The 20,590-nt window shown below is 49.6% G+C and overlaps 1 protein-coding gene across 2 annotated transcripts in view; it reads right to left on the reverse strand.

The window, feature by feature from the left end:
- The window catches only part of SLC45A3 (solute carrier family 45 member 3), a 93,889-nt gene that overhangs the window by 9,759 nt on the left and 63,540 nt on the right, over positions 1–20,590 (reverse strand). The window contains exons 2-4 of one of the 2 annotated variants that reach the window (XM_078863592.1): positions 3,536–3,644; positions 2,484–3,167; positions 861–1,048 (exon numbers count right to left, since the gene is read on the reverse strand). In XM_078863592.1, the coding sequence (XP_078719718.1) occupies positions 861–1,048; positions 2,484–2,661 (366 nt within the window). In that variant the 5' untranslated portion in view covers positions 2,662–3,167; positions 3,536–3,644. Of the gene's footprint in view, positions 1–860; positions 1,049–2,483; positions 3,645–20,590 lie in introns of both variants that reach the window. The other variant, XM_078863591.1, reaches the window with a different exon arrangement.

Here is a 20,590-nt window from a genome sequence, read left to right on the forward strand (position 1 = left end):
GACAACGCCTCGACTGAGATTTGACCTTGTGGGCCTTCAGATCGCGAGTCAAGCTCTCTCCGACCGCAGCGCCACTCAGCCAGACAGAGCTGTTTAGTGCACTTCACACCTCGGTCAAAAAGAAACGGATGAGTACGCTTTGAACGAGTGTGGTCCAGCCGCGCTGATGGAAAGCGCCTGGAGGCTCCACAGCTCTTATAGAAGGGCGCGGTGGCGAGATGTTAACTACCTCGCCTGGTATACAGGAGGTCATGGGTTCGATTCCTACCCTAACGGCTGTACATTTGGAGTTGGCAAGTCTCTCTCCCCGTGGTCACATGGATTTTCCTCTGGTTTTTCCTTCCACATTTATAAACATGCATTTAAATTTCCACATAACAAGCCACTTCGTTGAGCTATCCTTTGGGACCAGGACACTTCTAAAAAGAGCTATATATCTTCTTGGTTCTTTCGGTAAAGTCACGTAGAAGGGAAGTAATAAAATAATAAAAATAAAACATAATAAAATAATTCTCACGACGTTTTGGCCACAACGCAAGCAGCCGTCCTCAGGTGAAGACCAGGTCTGCTTGCGTTGTGGCCGAAAAGTCGTGAGAATTATTTTATTATTTTTATTTTTATTATTTTATTACTTCCCTTCTACGTGACTTTACCGAAAGAACCAAGAAGATGAATCCCTGCAGTCACGAAAGCTTTACATCGAAATTTAAGAGCTATATAGCTCCGTGGGCCTTACCAGGTAAAATAAAAAAAGTGTTTAGTTTAATCCAGAGACTGCGGTAATGAAATCTGTTACGGTAGTCGTGGGCGGCTGGGTTGTGAGAGTGGACTCTCGTGTGGACGGACGGACGGGCGGGCACCTTGAAGGCGTGCTCGCTCTGGAAGTGGTGCGCAATGCTGGCCGAGTAGGAGACGATCAGCAGGCCCAGCACCACGCCCAGGCTCAGCGCCAGGATGAACGGCTTTCGCCGGCCACATCCGCCGCTCCAGTTGTCGCTCGCCGAGCTGATAAACGGCACAAACACAAGGGCCAGCACAGGCCCGATGCCTGCGCGACGGGGGGGGGGAGGGGGGTGGGGGGGCGGGGGGTGCGGGGGGAACGGTGCGGTGGTGGGGGGGCAGACGATGTGACGTCAAGAGCTCATTCGCCGGCCGACAATTTGCATTCAATCACACGTCGATTTGTTTACGCGCAATGAAGTACCTTATACACCTTCTTGGTTCTTTCGGTAAAGTCACGTAGAAGGGACTTTACCGAAAGAACCAAGAAGATGAATCCCTGCAGTCACGAAAGCTTTAAATCGATACCTTATACACATTAAAGTACAGCGATGATTACTTGATTGCACTAAGACAAGCTAAAGTACCCGATTAATGCTTTTGTAAACGAGTGAAAAATGGAGACGAGTGGAGTAGTCATGCAGTGGTTCGTGCGTTGTTCTACGAATCTGACGACCTGAGTTCCATTCCTGGCCACAGCTGACACCAGTGGTGGGTGCCTCCCTTTATTAACCTGGTTAAACAGCGGCCTACGACTGATGAGGAGGGTCCTTTATCCATTATCTGTGATGGTGGCCGCAATAATCTATTATCAGCTACCTGTAATAAATCAAAGTGAAACTCTGTCTCTTATCAAACAATCATAGGTAGTGACCATCTTCGCCGAGAGCCATGTGACAGTAGCCAGAGGGACGGTCCCAATGTATGGAAACAGTATTTTACTTCCTGCACATTGATATCAAAATGTTCACATCATCCAAACCTAGAGAGATAATGACAACGATGGCAGAAAACCTCATCCCCCTGCCATGGTAACGTGGAATTTCTACGACAGCTAATGGAGATGATTGGAGCAGGAATTAACTTCAGAATTATTTTGTCTGTACGTGTTACTGTGTGTGCATTGGGTGTTCACAGCTGTACAATGGAAGTGGGTTATTTTAAAACCATCGACCCGTAATACAAATGTCTACTCTTTTAAAATATATTCGTCATTTCCACCCTCCCAATTTAATTTAAAGTTTGCGATGAGCATCCTGTCGTGAGTGGCATCATTAAATTATCGCTAGGAGGAGCACATCCCTGCACACGCCCTGCAATAAAGAAATGTTATCCACGTGGGAGTCAAATGGTTATTATGAATTGTCGAGTTATTGTCAGCATTTATTGGCAAATAAGCTGAGACCATCAATGTGCTAAACTCGAGAACCCGGTTTAATAATGTCCGGCTGCCCACATTCACACCCGACAGTTTATTAGCTGTCCTTGCTCAGTGCTCTGTGATGGTTCAGTGCTCTGAAGTATCTGCCAATTGGTGCGCCTCTTGCAAATGTCTGCATGTGCGAAAACACATTTGATCGTCGTGTAGTTATGACAGAATTGACGACTGCTGTTCCATGCCGTGTGAATATGGATTTCCACCACTGGCTCAGGGCCGGCCTTGCTCGTCCGTATTCGTGAGAACGGTGGCGTTGCCCACTCACCAAGCACCATGGTCATGTAGCGCTCCTCCACGCCCGCTTCCAGTAGCAGCGGGGGCACGTAGGTCACTCCGGCCGCCACGCAGATCTCCAGGCCGCACGCCAGCGCGTTGAGCAGCAGCAGGCGGAACTTCTCCGTGGCGTTCATCGCGTGATCGGTCACCCCTCGTTCTGCTTCCATGCGCTATGGGTGCGCGGTGCTGAGAGAAACCTTCCACCCGGCGAATCGTGTCGATCGCTACTTTCTACTTTTGTCCCGTGTTGGTAGCTGCCGGGCAAGCGATGCGGCACCTCCGATTAGCGCGGTTGGCTATGTACGGTGAGAAATAAGTTCAGCGTACGTACGCGCGTGCACGTTTTGTCGGTATCGAACGTGAATTGCGTCAAATCGTATCTAAATTTGGATTGTTGTCGGTGATAATTTTTGTATGTTTTGATGATTAAAAATAATACCAGCAGTGAAGACAAAGACAGAAATAAGCACGTGGATTTTCAGATTGTCAAACTTAGGCCCTATTTAAATCTAGACTACTTTTTTACATTTTTAAATGTTCCGTCATTTTCCCCAGGACTGAAATTTTTGTTAAATACGCGACTAAGTTTTAACGATTGCGTAGACGGACGCCTCAAAAGGCCCTTCCAAGGCAGCCGGACGCAATGAAGATCTCAGTACGCTGCGGCATTGCACTGCAAAGAGACGTGCACACAAGCAGTGCATATGGCACGCAAACAAACTTTGTGAAAGAGAATAGATCTTGCGCAAAACACTTTACAGGGCAGCAGCAGCAGCAGCAGGCAGCTTCTCTCTCCTCTCCCACGGCCAACGTGTTTCAGTCACCTCGGATAAATAACACTCCACCCGAGTGCAAGAGGTTCCTTCGGGCCTTCGGGCCAGGCTTCAAAGTGTTTTATTCGCGGGCTTCGTTTCCCATTGTCTGCTGTGCCGCGCAGGTCCCAGCGAGTACGCGGCAATGTCCCTGTGCTGCATTTCCAAGGCTCTGCCGTCTGTTGGGAGCCGGGGCAGATCGTTGCTGAGAAGTGGCTGCCGTATGTACCGTTGCTTGGAGCGGAGTCCTCGGTGAAAGGTCGACGTTTGAGACGAGAAATCGAGATGTTCCCGGGAGGTGGCGATCCGGATTGTGGAAATCAGCACGCGCGTTCAATCTGCACAAAATCACATGGACAAGCAATACAATAAGCAAGGCTATTGACAGGCACGCCGCACTCTGATGGGATGCAAAAAAACGCGTGAAGTGATCTGTGCGCAGAGCAGCACGGCGGCCCTGCCCATGTCCATTCGCCATCCCGAGCCAGCGGTAGAAACTACACATGGCAAGATATTTGGGGAGGGGGGGCAGTCGTTTCATATGGCAAGCAAGCATCGTGGGTTGAAAATGTTCATTAAAGCGCAAGCGTGAAGACTTTCTTTAGGATACTGCTTGAGAACTCAGAGAGCATTGGTAAAGGTGCAGCCCTGCATTTGCTTGCTCATGGAACTCTGAGCAGAAGGGCCTCCCTACTCGTGGAAGTCCTGGAGAGCTCCTCCAGAAGAAGGTATTTGGCCTACTCTTCCATACTGACCAGAGGTGCAGGAAAAAGTACGAGTACCCATACTTTACCCCACCCGCACACGACCTGCCAATCGACTAACTGAGGCGTGCAAATCAACAAGTTGGGAAATATCATGCATATGCATGAGTTATAATAATTATAATCATAATTGATTTACACTTATAATGTGACGCTTTCCAGCAAGCCATCGTCGTCGAAAACATGTCAAATACCTTTGCATATTTGCAAATAGTGTAGTCCTTTTCTTCTCTGGTTTGTTTCTCCAAGTTTTGGGTATTGCTTTGATTAATACCTCTATGCCTCAACTTGATACGAATGTTTAGTTCATAGTTGCATCATCATTACGGGAGTTATCGTCCCCTACCTTATTATAGACTAATTCAGACCTTATTGGTCACCCCGTGCCCCTTATCAATCTCAACGTTCATCCTACAAAGTCCCATCACAAGGGAGAGAAACACAAACAAATAGACAAAAACATGTTTTTGCCCGTACTGAAACGGCTGTACACCGTATGGACATGGAAACTCAATTTCCCTGGACAAGAATACGGTTAAACCGTATGAGTCGACAGCGATGTCGTCACCCCTCATCATTTCTGATGGGCAGAGTAAATGTGTCAACGCTTTCAACCTTGGGCGAGTAGAAAAAATACGGGTGAAACAAAGTCTCCTGGCATAGTAACGTGGAATTCCCATCACCGTCTCACTCAGGAGGACCTTGCCCAGCTCGGCTCGGCCCTGGACGCAAGGTACGAGCGCAAGCCAGACACGAGGGCCGAGAGACGCTCAGCTCTCATGGCCGCGTGCCACTCGACCGCGTGGCAATTGGCTTGCCGACAGTTTCCACAGCAGGGCTTTTGGGCTTGACTCGCCTTGGAACCGCCCAGGGAGACCGCGCGTTCACCGGCGGGGAGCAGACTGCTCGCTTCACAGCGTAGAAAGCGTTGCCCCAAAGCAGCATTTGCCCTGGGGTCAACGCTAGCAGGACGCACGTTTAGATTCGGTGGCAATAAATTACCTGGGAGGGATTTTGAAGGGAAGCGTTATGCTGCTGCTCATACGCGTTTCGCAAGCTACACCTGCGGCCACCGCACACAGAAACTCCTCCACCAAGGTGCACGCCTTTCTGTGTTGAAATGGGGCTTGCGCTCCTTGCCAAGTTATTTGAAATGGAAGAGCAAATGAAGCAGCACTTGAGGAAAACAAGCCACCTCTTTTCAGGGTCAGGGGTATGATTTTTTTGTAATTTCAACCGCGCTTGTATCGACGATTGCACGTTCGTAAGCATTCAACTGAAATCAGAAGGTCCGTCGAGGCGGAGTTTTCCAGATAAACAAACTTACGCGGAGAATAGCCACATAGTATGTCGATGAGTGTATTTTATTTATAAAGTTCAACAAGTCGGTCTAATAATACATTATCTGCACTTTGGGAACACTGTGGGGTAGGCTATATCTGTGTGTGTGTTTGTGTGCGGTAGTGTAGCTGTGAGTGCGCTGCGCTACAAATCCGGTGACCCGAGTTCGATTCCTGATCACAGCCAACACTGGTCACGATTATCCGAACCGGTCCTAGGCCTCCCCTAGGTCGACTCGGCATCAAATAAGTACCTGGTGCGGTGCGTAAACATCGCCGGCCTTCATAGATGCTCACTAACAGTACTCGCCCAACAGTCTGTTGAGGCTATACGGGGGATCTTAGTCTTTGTTTTTTGCATGTATGGATGTATCCGAATCGATTTGAAACATTATCAGGGTAGTGCTGGTGCAGTGATTTACACACAACACTCCAATCCCTATGCCTCAGGTTCAATCTCTGAATACACATACTGGGAATCTGAAACTAAGCTGGGCTGGGCTTCCACTAGGTCACCTCAGCTTAAAAAGAGTACCTGGCGTGGTGCGTCAACAACATTGATGAACGAGGGACGACACAAAGGCGGCCGGGCGTTCCGAACACCGGCCCATGGCGCTCTTTTGTGTGCGGCATGCCGGCCTAAAAATTAGGTTCTCCGCTAACAATGGTTGAATCGACAAACTTTGAGGTCAAAATGGGGCTCTTTCTCTGCGTCTCTTTGTTGGATTTGTGTTTTTGAGAAGTGGTCGGAAATGTGTTTCAGCGTGCCGTGTTGAGCGCCGGGCCCACTGACGCAAGCGAATAACCAAACTCCATTGGGCTACTGCGGTCCAAACGAGCAACTCGGCAAGGTTCATCGACATAAATCGGGAACAAAAAAAAGGCGGGCGATGAGGAGGCAAACGATCATTGTGTGCGGTGCTGCCCCCCCCCCCATCCCACCGGGTCTTGGCGTGCGTCACTTGGTGTTAATACGTGCTCGCTAACACAGAGGATTTCTAGTGGTTCAGTGGGGGCTACACAGTAATGGGTTGCTTTGTGTGTGTGTACGTGTGTGCGTGGGGAGCGGTAGTATAGCGGTTAGCGCGCTGCGCTACGAACCCGGCGACACGAGTTTGATTCCCGCTCACGGCCAACATCAGTGACGATTATCTGAACCTGTCCCGGGCCTCCCCTAGGTCGACTCAGCCTCAAATGAGTACCTGGTGCGGTGTGTAAACATTGCCACTAGGGAGACAAAGGCGGTCGGGCGTGGTGCTGGCCACCCACCCCCTCGTGTACCGTTCCGGCCTTCATAGGTGCTCGCTAACAGCACTTGCCCCTACAGTCTGCTAAGGCTATATGGGGGATCTTTGTTGTGTGTGCGTGGGGGGGGAAAGCCGCGGTGCAACGGTCAGCGCGTCGCGCTACAAATCCGGCTGATCGAGTTCGATTCCCGCACACGGCCAACACCAGTGACGATTATATGAATCGGTGCTGGGCCTCCCCTAGGTCGACTCGGCCTCAAACGAGAACCTGGTGCAATGTGTAAAGATCACCACTGAGACAAAGGCAGCCGGGCACGGTGCTGACCTTTCCTCCCCCTCGTGTGCTGTGCCGGCCATCAAAGGTGCTCACTAACAGCACTTGCCCCAACAGTCTCTTAAAGCTAAATGGGGGATCTTTGTCTTTGCTTTGTGGTTGATATGACGTGGCAAAATACAACCAGACGTGACGAGCTCACAGAGTTCCTTTTGTTATCTTTCACCTCCCATTGGAGGTGTGTCTACTGCCTTATGGAAATCTGCGTGCTCAAGATATCAGAATCAACAAAGAGATAAAGATCCCCTGTGTGGCCTTTTAGCCGGAATGTTGGGGGCAAGTGCTGTCCCCCTGTACCCACGAAGGCCGGCGCGGCACGCAAAGGGGGTCGGGTGGCTCACACGTGGGCCGCCGGTATCTCTCCCCCCCCCTGCTGATGGTTAACACGCCGTGGCCTTTACAGGAGAGAGGGGGGGGGGTGAAACTAAAAAAATTCATGAAAATGTCTAACAAAAGCTGACATTTTGGACAAGGTCACAGCATCACTGACCAAAGTGTGGAGCTTATTTTATACAATTGAATGACGAATACATCTAGTCCACAGTTTTATGCCGAGACATTTTTCGAAATAACGATGTACAATTTTCACTTATATTTAAGCCAACACATTGGGCAAAGAATACCTACTGGTGATACTAATTTAAATAGGACAAACTTGATTTTTTTTTACGTTTATTAAACACTTTTAAGGGTAGTTAAGCTTGCTGGCTGACTTGAAATTAACATCGATACCTTGGATAACCACAATAACTGCACTACAGATACAGTGAATGAACAACGCATCTATATATATAAAATCGCAAATCTATCTGTCTGTCTGTGTGTGTGTCTGTGTGTGTGTCTGTCTGTCTGTGTGTCGCCGGACCATACGCAGTTTCATTGGACGAAATGTGAGGGATTTGCGAGACACGATTGGTCCGTTTGGTTTTCCACGGCGGTTGCCCCTGGCAACGGGTAGCGACGCATTCGCTGCGGGGTGGACGCCATTTTTAATTCCCGTAAAAAATATGCGCACGCATTAACACGCGACTCTGAGGTAAATTCATCAAAGTTTCACGTCCTCTTCACTCCCCTCCCACCCCAATGTGTGCAATTACTATTATAGGGTCGGTAGATAATAAAATTATAGCGATTAGACAGTATTATTGTAGCGCGGGGGGGGGGGGGGGAACGGCACCCGTACCCAGCCTCAGCCGGATGGGCAATTTAGGCGAGGCCGGAGGCTCTGCACGGTACTAGGCCTCGACACCCACCACGCGACTCTGAGGTAAATTCATCAAAGTTTCACGTCCTCTTCACTCCCCCCCCACCACAATGTGTGCAATTACTATTATAGGGTCGGTAGATTATAAAATTATAGCGATTAGACAGTATTATTGTAGCGCGGGGGGGGGGGGGGGGGGGTAACGGCCCCGGTACCCAGCCTCAGCCGGGTGGGCAATCTAGGCGAGGCCGGAGGCTCTGCAAGGTACTAGGCCTCGACACCCCACCACACTATAGGCCGTACATATTACTGCACAGCGGCCGAGGAGATCGTGCCTGGGGGGGGGGGGGGGACAGGGGTAGCAGCCCATCTGTGTATATATGTAAGGTTATTAAGAAATATATTTTTCACTCGGGCAACGCCGGGTACTTATGCTAGTATACTGTAAACAGCTCTGTTGTTTCTTGGTGTTAAGTTATGCCTTGCCATTCCAAAGCAAGCTCACGACCTTCTACCCTTTGTATTCACGCGGTTCTAAGTGCGGTAGTGGATGCATTAGAGCAGTGGTTCTTCTTCTTCTTAACCTGGGCTGCACGCTGCACCCCCTGGGGGTGCGAAATGCCCTCTCCGGGAGTAGAATTACTTTATTTCATCAAATCTATGTATTTATTACCATTGTAGATGTTTTAACGATTGGTAACCAAGGGGGGTGGCAAGGCTGCGGCAAAGGTTAAGAAGCACCGCATTCGACCAATATACAGGATGGAGTCATTGTGGAATTGCTTGTTTCACTGGACTGGAAATCCAGCGGTGGTCGCCGGTTCCATCTTCCGCCGAGGCAGTTAACACGATGGGGGCATGAATCTTGACTTAAAGCTTTTGTGACTGCAGGAATTCATATTCTTTGGGTCTTGTGTTGCAATTGGTCTGTCGGAAAGACAGCTGTTCTTCACCTGAGGACGGCTGCTTGTGTTGTGGCCGAAACGTCGTGAGAATTATTTTAGGATGTTTTATTTTTATTATTTTATTATTTCCCTTCTACGTGACTTTACCGAAAGAACCAAGAAGATGAATCCCTGCAGTCACGAAAGATTTAAATCGAAATATCTACATGACTTTACCGAAAGACCCAAAGAAGATGGGGGCATGGTTTCTTAAAATCCCCACCCACCTCTATCCACTGTGCATGGGTACACCTACAGGTAGTCTCAATCGGCAGGCCGCGTGTGGTGGGGTAAAGTATGGGTGCTCCCACCGAAACTAAACAATGATTTATTTTGTTTTACTAGCTAAGGCCCACTGAGCTAAGTAGCTCTCTTTTTTTCAGAAGCGACATGGCCACAAATGATATCTCAAAGAGGTGACTCGTCTTCACGTGAAAATGTATAGCAGCCCAATGCTGTCTAGACGCACGTCGATTCGAAATGCGGAGGGGGAAAAACGGAGGACCAGGTGGAGAACACGCAAACTCCAAATATACAGCAGGCGGCATGGTCGGGATGGAACCCACGACCTGCTGTACACCAGGGGAGGTAGTCAACATCTAGCCATCGTGGCGCCCTCTTCCAAGATGCCTGGCCGGTGTGGAAAAGAAAAAAAGACCCAGTGCTCTCTGAAGCTCGTCTTGTGAAGTCCCTTCTGCAAGCGGTGCCATAATAAAGGAATTTCAGAAATGCACCTTTTTACCTTTAATACGCAGTAGCTCCTTTTCAAGAGCTGTCTAGCTCGATAAGCTGTACAGCTGTAATAAAAAATAAAAGTACAAGCTTATTCAATGTATCGTATTTCAATAATACCGATTTCATAATTGTATATTTACACAGAGTCGATGTGAATTTACGCCTGACATTGAATTCATATCCAGTCATCGTGAGGCACGAAATGTGAACATCTGGTTTAAAGCGCCAATGGCTGAAACCTGGATTCAAACCCTCAGTGACTGCAGGCTCACAGTGCTTTGGGCACGGCCATTATGGGACTCCTGAGATCACCCGGCCACCAAATCTCTAAATCAATCCAGCGGCCCAAACGTATCCATGGCGCGTTTGTTTTTTTGTTGCCAAACAACGTAAATCTCAGGTGCAATGGCCACAGGTTAATGTTCACTGTAAAATCTGTCCATGAATCACAAAGTTCCTGGTACACAGCTGACGGCGGAGCTATTTTAGAAAGATGTCATTCCTGTACTGGAAGTAATACGTTTTTGAATCACGTTCTTCATACACCTTTATAGAAGGAATGTTAACAATGTCGACCTGAAACGTGTTTTTTGCGTGGTCCAAGGGGCCACGTACATTGAGACCAGGACTCTTGAGAGGCCACGACCCTTGAGAGACCAGGTTCAAGTCTAGGCAGCCGAGCAAGATGATCAGAAACAAACCCAGGCTTCCTTCGCGCAGTGACCTCGGTGGTCTGAGACCCGTCGTCACCATGAGCTCGAGTAAAATGAAATAATAATAAATACCCCAAAAACTCGATGAATGTCCCTGTTTCAGTGAGCCATGGAGCCGCGCTCATATCTCTTGGCAGATCACAGACCACGGGTGTAAATTCTGCATTCTTACGGTGAGAGACAATCTTTTATTTTGGGAATGAATTTCCATGACCCCCAAAGGCACCGGATAGGCCGAGTTGACCTCTGACACCAGAATATTGACTCACAAACCAACCGGGAGCTAGCTGGGCCCTCTACCAATACAAAATAAAGAATGAAATTTCACCAAAATAAGGTAAAGGTGCAGCCATGGAACGTTGTTTGTCTCACACCACTGTTGGTGGAAGTGCCTCCATTAGAGGGAGCTCAAGAGAACCTCTCTGGACAGGGATTTCGACTACTTTTACACGTATTCTTAGGTTTTTTCGGTAAAGTCACGTAGGTAAAAAATTTAAATTAATAAAAGTAAAATAAAAATAAAATAAAAATCACGACGTTTCTGAGGCAACACAGAAGCTTATGTTGCCTCCGAAACGTCGTGATTTTAATTTTATTTTACTTTAATTAATTACAATTTTTTACCTACGTGACTTTACCGAAAAAACCTAAGAATATGAATACTTGCAGTCACGAAAGCTTCAAATCTAGAATTACTTTTACACGCTGTTATACATATTGGAAGAGAATGGAAGAAGAGAATGGAATACCCGCACTTTACCCCAACAATAGGCGATCTGCCGATTGATTAACCGCAGTGTACCCATCTCGATACTGCCCGGTCGACTGCCAAGCCAGGCGCACGTTGTTTTAACACCCACCACCAGAAGAACCAACGGCCTCTGGATTTTAAGTCCACACCTTCGATTAGCACGGTTGGCTACGTACGGTGCAAAGTAAGTTCAACATACATACAGTGTAATAACCATTCAGATCATTCACTATGACTGAATCCCGTAAATTAGGATTTGCAATTGTTTCAATGTGTTTCGGGTATAAATGTGACATTTTCTTATGGTATTCAACGCGGTGAGCTTTGAATGAATTCACACAGCTCAATAAATCATGACCGTGGCTGCTTTGTAAGATTTGAAGCTTTCGTGACTGCAAGGATTCATACTCTTAGTTCTTTCGGTAAAGTCACGTAGGTAAAAGATGAAATTAAAATTAATAAAAAAAAAATAAAAATAAATCACGACGTTTCGGAGGCAACACCTTGATGCAGCAAATCTGGCTGTGACGGTCCCACCTGATGACAGAGACTTGTGTTGCCTCCGAAACGTCGTGATTTTTTATTTTTTATTAATTTTAATTTCATTTTTTACCTACGTGACTTTACCAAAAGAACTAAGAGTATGCTTTGTAAGAGTTAATATTCAAGCGCCACAAAAACTGTGGTGAAAGCTTAAACATTTGCATAAGCATGCCATGAAGTCACCAGTGGCTTTCCTATAAATAGGATGGACCCTACACCACAGGTATGTGGAATTTCCACCACTGCCCCAAAATCATCAAGGGAGACGAGCACCACCCAATGCTTGTTGGACCGTGAAGACGTTCGACGACCGATAAAAAAAAGCCCCATACATCTTTTGAGCAACAAGTCTTGAAAGCAAAATATTTCGTGTAAAAAGCACCGAGCGAGAACTGATGCTGACCTCTTCCTCTCCCTCGGCACAAATCAGGAAGCCACGGTTGGTCACACCGATGGCCACAGAGCAATGCAAGCGGAATTCTTTTTCACAAAAAAGAGCAGCAATTACAGAAAACGCATGTTTCCTGCCACGTCGTTACACATTACTGTACACACACACACACACCGCAGCTTTGAAACACCAACTTACAAAATCACGGTACGTACGTGTGCACGCTCAACTTCTTTTGCACCGTACGTAGGGAAAACTGTGCTAATCGGAGGCGCATGTTTTACTGCTGTTTTCCTGCGGAGCGCGGGAACTGTGTGTCACTGTCGCCCGCTGAAAACCTTTCGTGCCAAGGAGCGGCCAAGCGCCCGCAGGTCGGGGTTAACCTCCGTGGGCGCTGCCTTGCCCAGGCTCGGCACCGCATGGCTTTACCATGCTGTCACGCCGCCGCGGTCAGCAAGCTGGACTTGCAATCCAGGGGTCGCCTGGTAAAATCTGCCAGTGCGATCGTCGCGGCACAGAGAGTCGAATCGGCGGTGCAAGTTTCTTAAAACCCCGCCCCCATCTTGCCAGCGGTGTAAAGTGCGTACACCACACAGAGAGAGTCGATCGGCAGGTTGGGTGTGGTGGAGTTCAAGTGTGGGTACACCCACGTCCTCCGAGACGTCCTAAACGCAGTGCGAGAGTCGGCCAAACACCCCGTGGAGGGGCACTTTCTAGAGCTCATTCTAGTGGGAGGCCCTTCTGTTAGTAGCATCATGAGCAAGCAATTGCCGGGCTGCACCTTTACCTTTATCCGGCGGGGATGTTGAGACGGAGGTGACATCTGCATGTGGGACTGCCACCGCACTCTGCGAGTGAAGGCGATTGTTTTGCCAATTTCGATTTAAAGCTTTCGTGACTGCAGGGATTCATTTTCTTGGTTCTTTCGGTAAAGTCACATGACTTTACCGAAAGAACCAAGAAGATGTTTTGCCAATGTGAGGTCAAAACAGCACGCAAAACTGAGGGACTTATCACAAGCATAAAGGCTGCGAGCAGCCAGTGAGTTTGTGCCGATATATTAAACAATCTTGCATTAAGGCAAGCATGGCTAAAAGACACCTCCGCTGGCTTGGCCACGTGATCCACATGCCTGATCACCGCCTCCCCCGCCGAGTTCTGTGCGGCCAACTCAGCGCACAGCCAAACGCTCCGCTGGAGGACAGGAAAAAGCGCAGCAAGGACCCGCTGAAGCGCTGTAACATCGATCCCCCTTCCAGCCTGGAACCCCTGGCGCTGGACAGGTCCACCTGGCGGTCCACCTGTGCCAGAGGGGTTCAGCGCCTGGAAGACGCCGCCTCACAGAGGAGATGCGAGTAGACGCACCCAGGGACACCGATGCGCGGCTGAGATATAACGACACCCGAAACCCGACACTCACCGCGCGTGTCCCATCTGCGGCAGATTGTGTAGCTCTCGCGTCGGCCACCACGGCTGCGTGAAGTGGCACGAGCGTCACAAGCGCCGACCCATCCACCTACCCCCCCATCCACAAGAGGGGCAATCGCTTTCGATGGACAGCCAAGAGATCAAACCATTTTGATCGCAAGGGGAGAGAACACGCCACAAGAGGACGGACGTCTACCGTAGAGATGGAGCAACGAAATCAGCTCGCGAGCAGATGCTGGGTGGACTGTTATATCGCAGGGCCGTGAGAAACGGCGACAGCAGTGGATAGAGTTTGTCAGCAATGTTTGTCCAATGGATGGACTGATCCCTACCATAGGAATGTGGACTTTCCGCCACTTGCTCAAGACAGCCAATGGCGATAACTGTCCCATGCTCACTAATATAAGAGTAACCTGGGCTCATCTTGAACCCAACAATGACGCTTTGGTAGCAACACCGAACAGGATTGCGACGGTACGGGGAGGCCATCATCCAGCGGTGACTCGATAATGGCTCATGATGATGAAGTACAGCATATTCATGAGCCATGCAACCATTCACAGCCATCACAATTCGACGAATTGTCACAACCAGGGGTTGTGAATCGATTTAAGAATCATTGCTTCTTTGGAATTGTTGTTTTCGTAGAATCCCCCCTCGTGGCTGCAGGACTCCGTGAACTAATTCATTTGCCAACTATTTTACTAGGTAAGGCCCCACTGAACTACATAGCCCTTTTTCAGAAGCGACCTGGCCACAAATGATAGCTCAACGAAGTGGCTTATCCCGTGGAAATGTAAAAGCAGCCAAATACTCTTAAAACGCACATTCTTAAATGTGGAGGGGAAAAACCGGAGGACCCGGAGACAACTCCACACAACCACAGGGAGAACACGCAAACTCCAAAGATGCAGCAGGCATCAGGGTTGGGGATCGAATTCACGACCTCCTGTATACCAGGTGAGGTAGTAATATTCCGCCACCGTGGCAAAACTACTAGATGTATGAATCCATCACAATCGCTTCCCTGACGCACTATTCAATGCGTTGATTGTGAATGCAAGTATCGATTTAATTGACGAATCGACGCCTCGTTCAATACATGAAAAGCAGCACACACAGATCCACACAGATGTGTGATATTGCACATATTATTAATGCATGTACTGAATATTCAAAGCAGCCTACACGTATTCATATTAGCCATGCACGTGCGTGCATCATGCATGTATGTTGCAATGTTATACCGTGATATCCAAGAGCAATATTTGTCAAACGTGAACTTGATGAACTCCTGTTCGCTCACAGAGGTTGGCCACACCCTTGCAGAAGCCGTGAGAAGGCAAACAGGTAAATCGTGGATGAACATGGACAGGGCATTCCTGCCCCCCTTCAGCTCTCACTTGGCAAGAGCGCTCTCACGCACGCCAGCACGCTGCGTTACGCACGCTCACACGCTGCGCTACGCACGCTCACACGCTGCGCTACGAACTTCACACGCTGCACTACGAACTTCACACGCTGCACTACGAACTTCACACGCTGCACTACGAACTTCACACGCTGCGCTACAGACTTCACACGCTGCGCTACGGACTTCACACGCTGCGCTACGAACTTCACACGCTGCGCTACGGACTTCACACGCTGCACTACGAACTTCACACGCTGCACTACGAACTTCACACGCTGCACTACGAACTTCACACGCTGCGCTACAGACTTCACACGCTGCGCTACGGACTTCACACGCTGCGCTACGAACTTCACACGCTGCGCTACGGACTTCACACGCTGCACTACGAACTTCACACGCTGCGCTACGAACTTCACACGCTGCGCTACGAACTTCACACGCTGCGCTACGGACTTCACACGCTGCGCTACGGACTTCGCACGCTGCGCTACGAACTTCACACGCTGCGCTACGAACTTCACACGCTGCGCTACGGACTTCACACGCTGCGCTACGAACTTCACACGCTGCGCTACGGACTTCACACGCTGCACTACGAACTTCACACGCTGCGCTACGAACTTCACACGCTGCGCTACGAACTTCACACGCTGCGCTAACAACTTCACACGCTGCACTACGGACTTCACATGCTGCGCTACAAACTTCACACGCTGCGATACGAACTTCACACGCTGCGCTACGAACTTCACACGCTGCGCTACGAACTTCACACGCTGCGCTACGAACTTCACACGCTGCGCTACGAACTTCACACGCGGTGCGCTTAAGCCACGTGTGCACGTACACGAGTCAGTGGACTGTGCCAAGAACCCGGCGACCCGAGTTTATATTCCCACTCGCGGAAAATCACAGCGCCGGATATCAGAACCCGGTCCCGGGCCTCCCCTAGGTTGGCTTGGCTTTAAGTGAGTATTTTGAGGCAGTGGGTAAACATCAGCACTGGAGAGACAAAGGCGGCTAGGCGTGGTGCCGACCACCCGCCTCCTCGTGTGCCGAGTCGGCCTTAATAGGTGCTCATTAACAGCATTTGCCCCGACAGTCTCTGTAGGGATCTTCGTATTCGTCTTTTGTATCATTAGATAGAGCGGTGGAGTAGTGGTTGTATTCAAGGTTCTGGCTAACATTAGTGGCGAGCGACATCTGAACTAGTCCTGAGCCTCTCCTAGATCGAATCCGCCTGAAATGAGTAACTGGGGCGGTGTGTAAACATCGCCACTGGGGATGCAAATGCGGCCGGGCGTGGTGCCAACAATAGCAACCCCATAAAAGCATTTGTGTTAAATAAAACCCTCCCTTGTGCTGACTGTCATAGGTGCTCACAAACAACACTTGCCCCAACAGCCTATGTAGGCTACACGGGGGTTATGTGTCTTGGTCTCTGTATTGGAATAAAAAGTATGCGGAGCCGGGAAATCCGATTATGGAAGTGATTGAGTTCTCTATATCTATTGTTAGTTCAATTACATGACGAATCAGATTACAAAAACAGTTTGAAAAAAAAAATCACCTTTGTTCCCACGTGTGCCGCTGGACGGGGAGGTGAGGCGTGTCACGTGATGATGTCATAGGCAATAACGGCTGTAATCATTTTTTAAATCGACTGCCGTTCCAGAGACTGACAACTGAATATGCCGCCGCCCGTTTGACTCCCCAAAATCCGTGGCCTCTGTTGCTGTGGAGCCACCGGTAGAATTGCGATTGTGAGCAACACAAAAGATGCCACAAAAAGGCTGACATGCGAAAAGCCGTCACGGAAATGGACCGATACAATTAGGAGGAGCCATACCCTTGGAGCCAGACCGCTGCGATAGCGGGGACCAGCCATGAGTAATTGATTCATCCACCTCTTGTCAGAGAGCAAAGCACTGCTACCTTTTAGGTGCAGGCGTCAGTGTTTCAAGTGAACACGTGTTGGGGGGGTTCGTTCGTTCATTTGTTCGTTTCTCAGTCCGCTTGTCCTGGCGAGGGTCGCGCCGGCAGCATGTTGAGTAGTGGCGGTCCAGACCTCCCTTTCCCTGGCGACAGACTCTAGCACTACATAACTATACAATACTACACTATACACTACATTACTATACAATACTACACTATACACTACACTACTATACACTACTACACAATACATCACACTACATTACTATACAATACTACACTATACACTACATTACTATACAATACTACACTATACACTACACTACTATACACTACTATACAATAAACCACACTACATTACTATACAATACTACATATACACTCCACTACTATACACCACACTACGCTACTATACACTACACTACTATACACAGACTGTAGCTCTTCCTGGGGAATTCCCAGGCGTTCCCAGGCCAGCTTGATCGCCGTAGTCCCGCCAGCAGCAGCAGGGTGGTCCTGGGCCGGCCCCGGGGTCTTCGCCCAGTGGGACGTGGCCGGTAGAGTTCCATGGGGAGTCTACCGGGGGGGGACATCCTTACCGGGTGCCTGAGCCACCTCAACTGGCTCCTCTCGATCCGGAGGAGCAGCGGTGGCTCGACTCTGAGGCTCTCACAGATTACCAAACTCCTCACTCGATCACGGAGAGTGGTGAGCCCGGCTACCCTGCGGAGAAACCTCATTTCGGCCCCTTGTACCTGCAATCTCATACTTTTAGTCATTACCCAAAGCTCATGACCATAGGTGAGAGTGGGAATGTAGATCGACCTGTAAACCGAGAGCTTTGTTCGAGAACTCAGCTCCCGCTTCACGACCACGGAACGGTAAAGTGCCTGCTACACTACGGAAAACCGCACAGATCCACCGGCCAATCTCCCGCTCCCACTTCCCATCACTGGTGAAAGATACCCCAAGGTACTTAAACTGCTCCACTAAGGTCAGTTGTTCCCCCCTCACCTGTAGAGCACAATCCACCAACTCCCAGGAGTGAACCATGAACCTCAGATTTGAAGGTGTTGATCCTCATCCCAACCGCTTGACACTCGGCATCAAACCGTTCAAAGTGCACGCTGGAGATCACAGACTGACAAGGCAGAGAGGACAAAGTTATCTGCAGAATGCAGTGACGCCACCTCCATGCCCCCGTACCGGATACTCCCCATACCTCGGCTGCGCCTTGATATCCTGTCCATGAAAATCACAAACAGGAGTGGAGACGAGACGCACCCTTGGCGGAGTCAAACACCTACAGTGAACGACTTTGATTTGACACCAAGAATATGGACACAGCGCTCACTCCGGGAATAGAGGGACTGGATAGCGCACAAAAGCGGCACCGGTACATCATACTCCCGCAGCACCTCCCACAAGACACTGCGGGGAACACGGTCACATGCCTTCTCAAAGTCCACAAAACAGAGGTAGACTGGAGAAGCATGCTCCCCTATGACCCCTCAAATATCTGTGAGAGGGAAAAGAGCCGGTCCGTTGTTCCACGACCCTGGCGGAATCCGCATTGTTCCTCCTGAATATGAGACTCGACCACTGGGTGGAGGCTCCTTTCCAGCACTCTGGCATCGGCTTTACCTGGGACGCTGAGGACTGTGATTCCTCTGTAGTTGGAGCACACAATCTGGTCCCCTTTTTAAAAAAAATGCCAACCACAACCCCAGTTTGCCAGTCCAGAGGTACTGTACCTGCCTTCCATGCAACATTGAAGAGGCGCGTTAACCATGGCACCACTTCTACACTGTCCAGCGCTTTCAACAACTCTGGGCGAATCTCGTCCACCCCAGCGGCGTTGCCGCTACGAAGGCCGCAGCGACTTCAGCAACCGTGATGGATCCGACCCCCCCAGCTGTTTCCAGGGCTGCCTCCTGAGAGGAGGGCATGTCCACCGGGTTGAGGAGCTCCTCAAAGTGTTCCTTCCACCTCTCGACTATCTCCTTAGTTGAGGTCAATGTTACACCACCCTTACTGAAAACAGCCTGGGCCACGTCCCGTCGACGTGGCCCAGTGCTCCCATGCCCAGGCTTTCACTTTAGCGACTGCTACAGCTGCCACCCTCTGGGCAAGCCGGCACTTCTCAATTGAGACCTTTTCCGAGCATAGCTTGGAACGCCCCCTTCTTCAACTTGACAGCTTCCCTCACCACCGGTGTCCACCAGCGGGTCTGAGGGTTGCTGCCATGACTGGCACCAACTGCCTTCAGGCCACAGCTTTTCGCAGCTGTATCCACAATCGAGGTCCTGAACATCGTCCACTTGGACTCAATTTCCACAATATCCCCTGGAGCGCGGGAGAAGTTTTCCGGGAGGTGGAACTTCAAATATTTCTGCACCGAGTCTTCGGCCAGACGTTCCCAGTAAACTATCACTATTCGTTTGGGCCTTCCACGTCTATCTGTCGGTGCCCCACATAAAAAAACATGGTAACCTTGCTGAGAAAGCTAGCTATAAAATATGCTAGGTAATAATTACACCTGACCGCATGCAGCTGCACAATGTACTCCAGGTGTGTTAAATAATTATTATGTTGGATTTCTAAGCTCCTGTTTTAATGTGTTGTGATAGAACACCGGTTGCCATTAAAGCCACCCTTGAACACTAAGAAAAGCATGCTGCCACACGCTTTAATTTACATGTGTCTCGCGCGACAGAATAAAACGAGCATTTATTTAACAAACACCTTCTTTACTTTATAGAACCAAGCAACAACAAAAAACGGAGAGGCATTCTTAAAAAAAAAAACACCCCTTTTTTTCTCTCACCCATAAGATACCAGTAAACACCCATAAGGTACACACGTACACCGGATGAGACCTACCGCTCACTGTGATTGACCCCATGTGATCCAAGACTCACCGTGCACACTCGCCACCCTCCCGAATCACGAGAGCCACCAGAATAACTCTCAGCATCATCACCATCACGATTCAATATTAATACCGCGCCTCCCATGCAGTGCATCTGGAGGTGTCTTGCGTCAGGGTGGGGGGGGGGAGGACTCCCCTGCTAGCAGCTGCACATGGGCGGTGAACGCAGCAACGGCCTGCAGACGGCTAATACGTGCACCGTATTAGCCAGGGCAGCTGCTTGTCCCTGAGACAAGCGACAAACACGTGCTACAGCTTGGCCATCCATGGAACCGCACTATCACTGAAGCGAGAGAAACTCATGAGAGACCAGCATTGGAACCCAAAACCAACCGCGTCCCACCCGTGCGAGGGTTGAGTCATTGCCTGCGTACCAAGCCTACACTGCTACTGAGGGTTCCTGCAATGTGCCTTGCTGTCACAGGCTGCTCACAGTAGACTCTGCTCAGTCTGGAAGAAGCTGGTGAGATGGGGGAGATGAGGGTAGCCTTGTTGTCTGCCGATTTCAGCCACCGCCGTCACCTTGGACAATCTCGCCATCACGAGTTACCTTCATAGAAAGCGGTCGGGAGTGCGCAGTACTAGACTGACTTTCTTGAGCTCCAA

Source organism: Lampetra fluviatilis, chromosome 16 (genome assembly GCF_964198595.1).
Source record: "Lampetra fluviatilis chromosome 16, kcLamFluv1.1, whole genome shotgun sequence".
NCBI lineage: Eukaryota > Metazoa > Chordata > Hyperoartia > Petromyzontiformes > Petromyzontidae > Lampetra > Lampetra fluviatilis.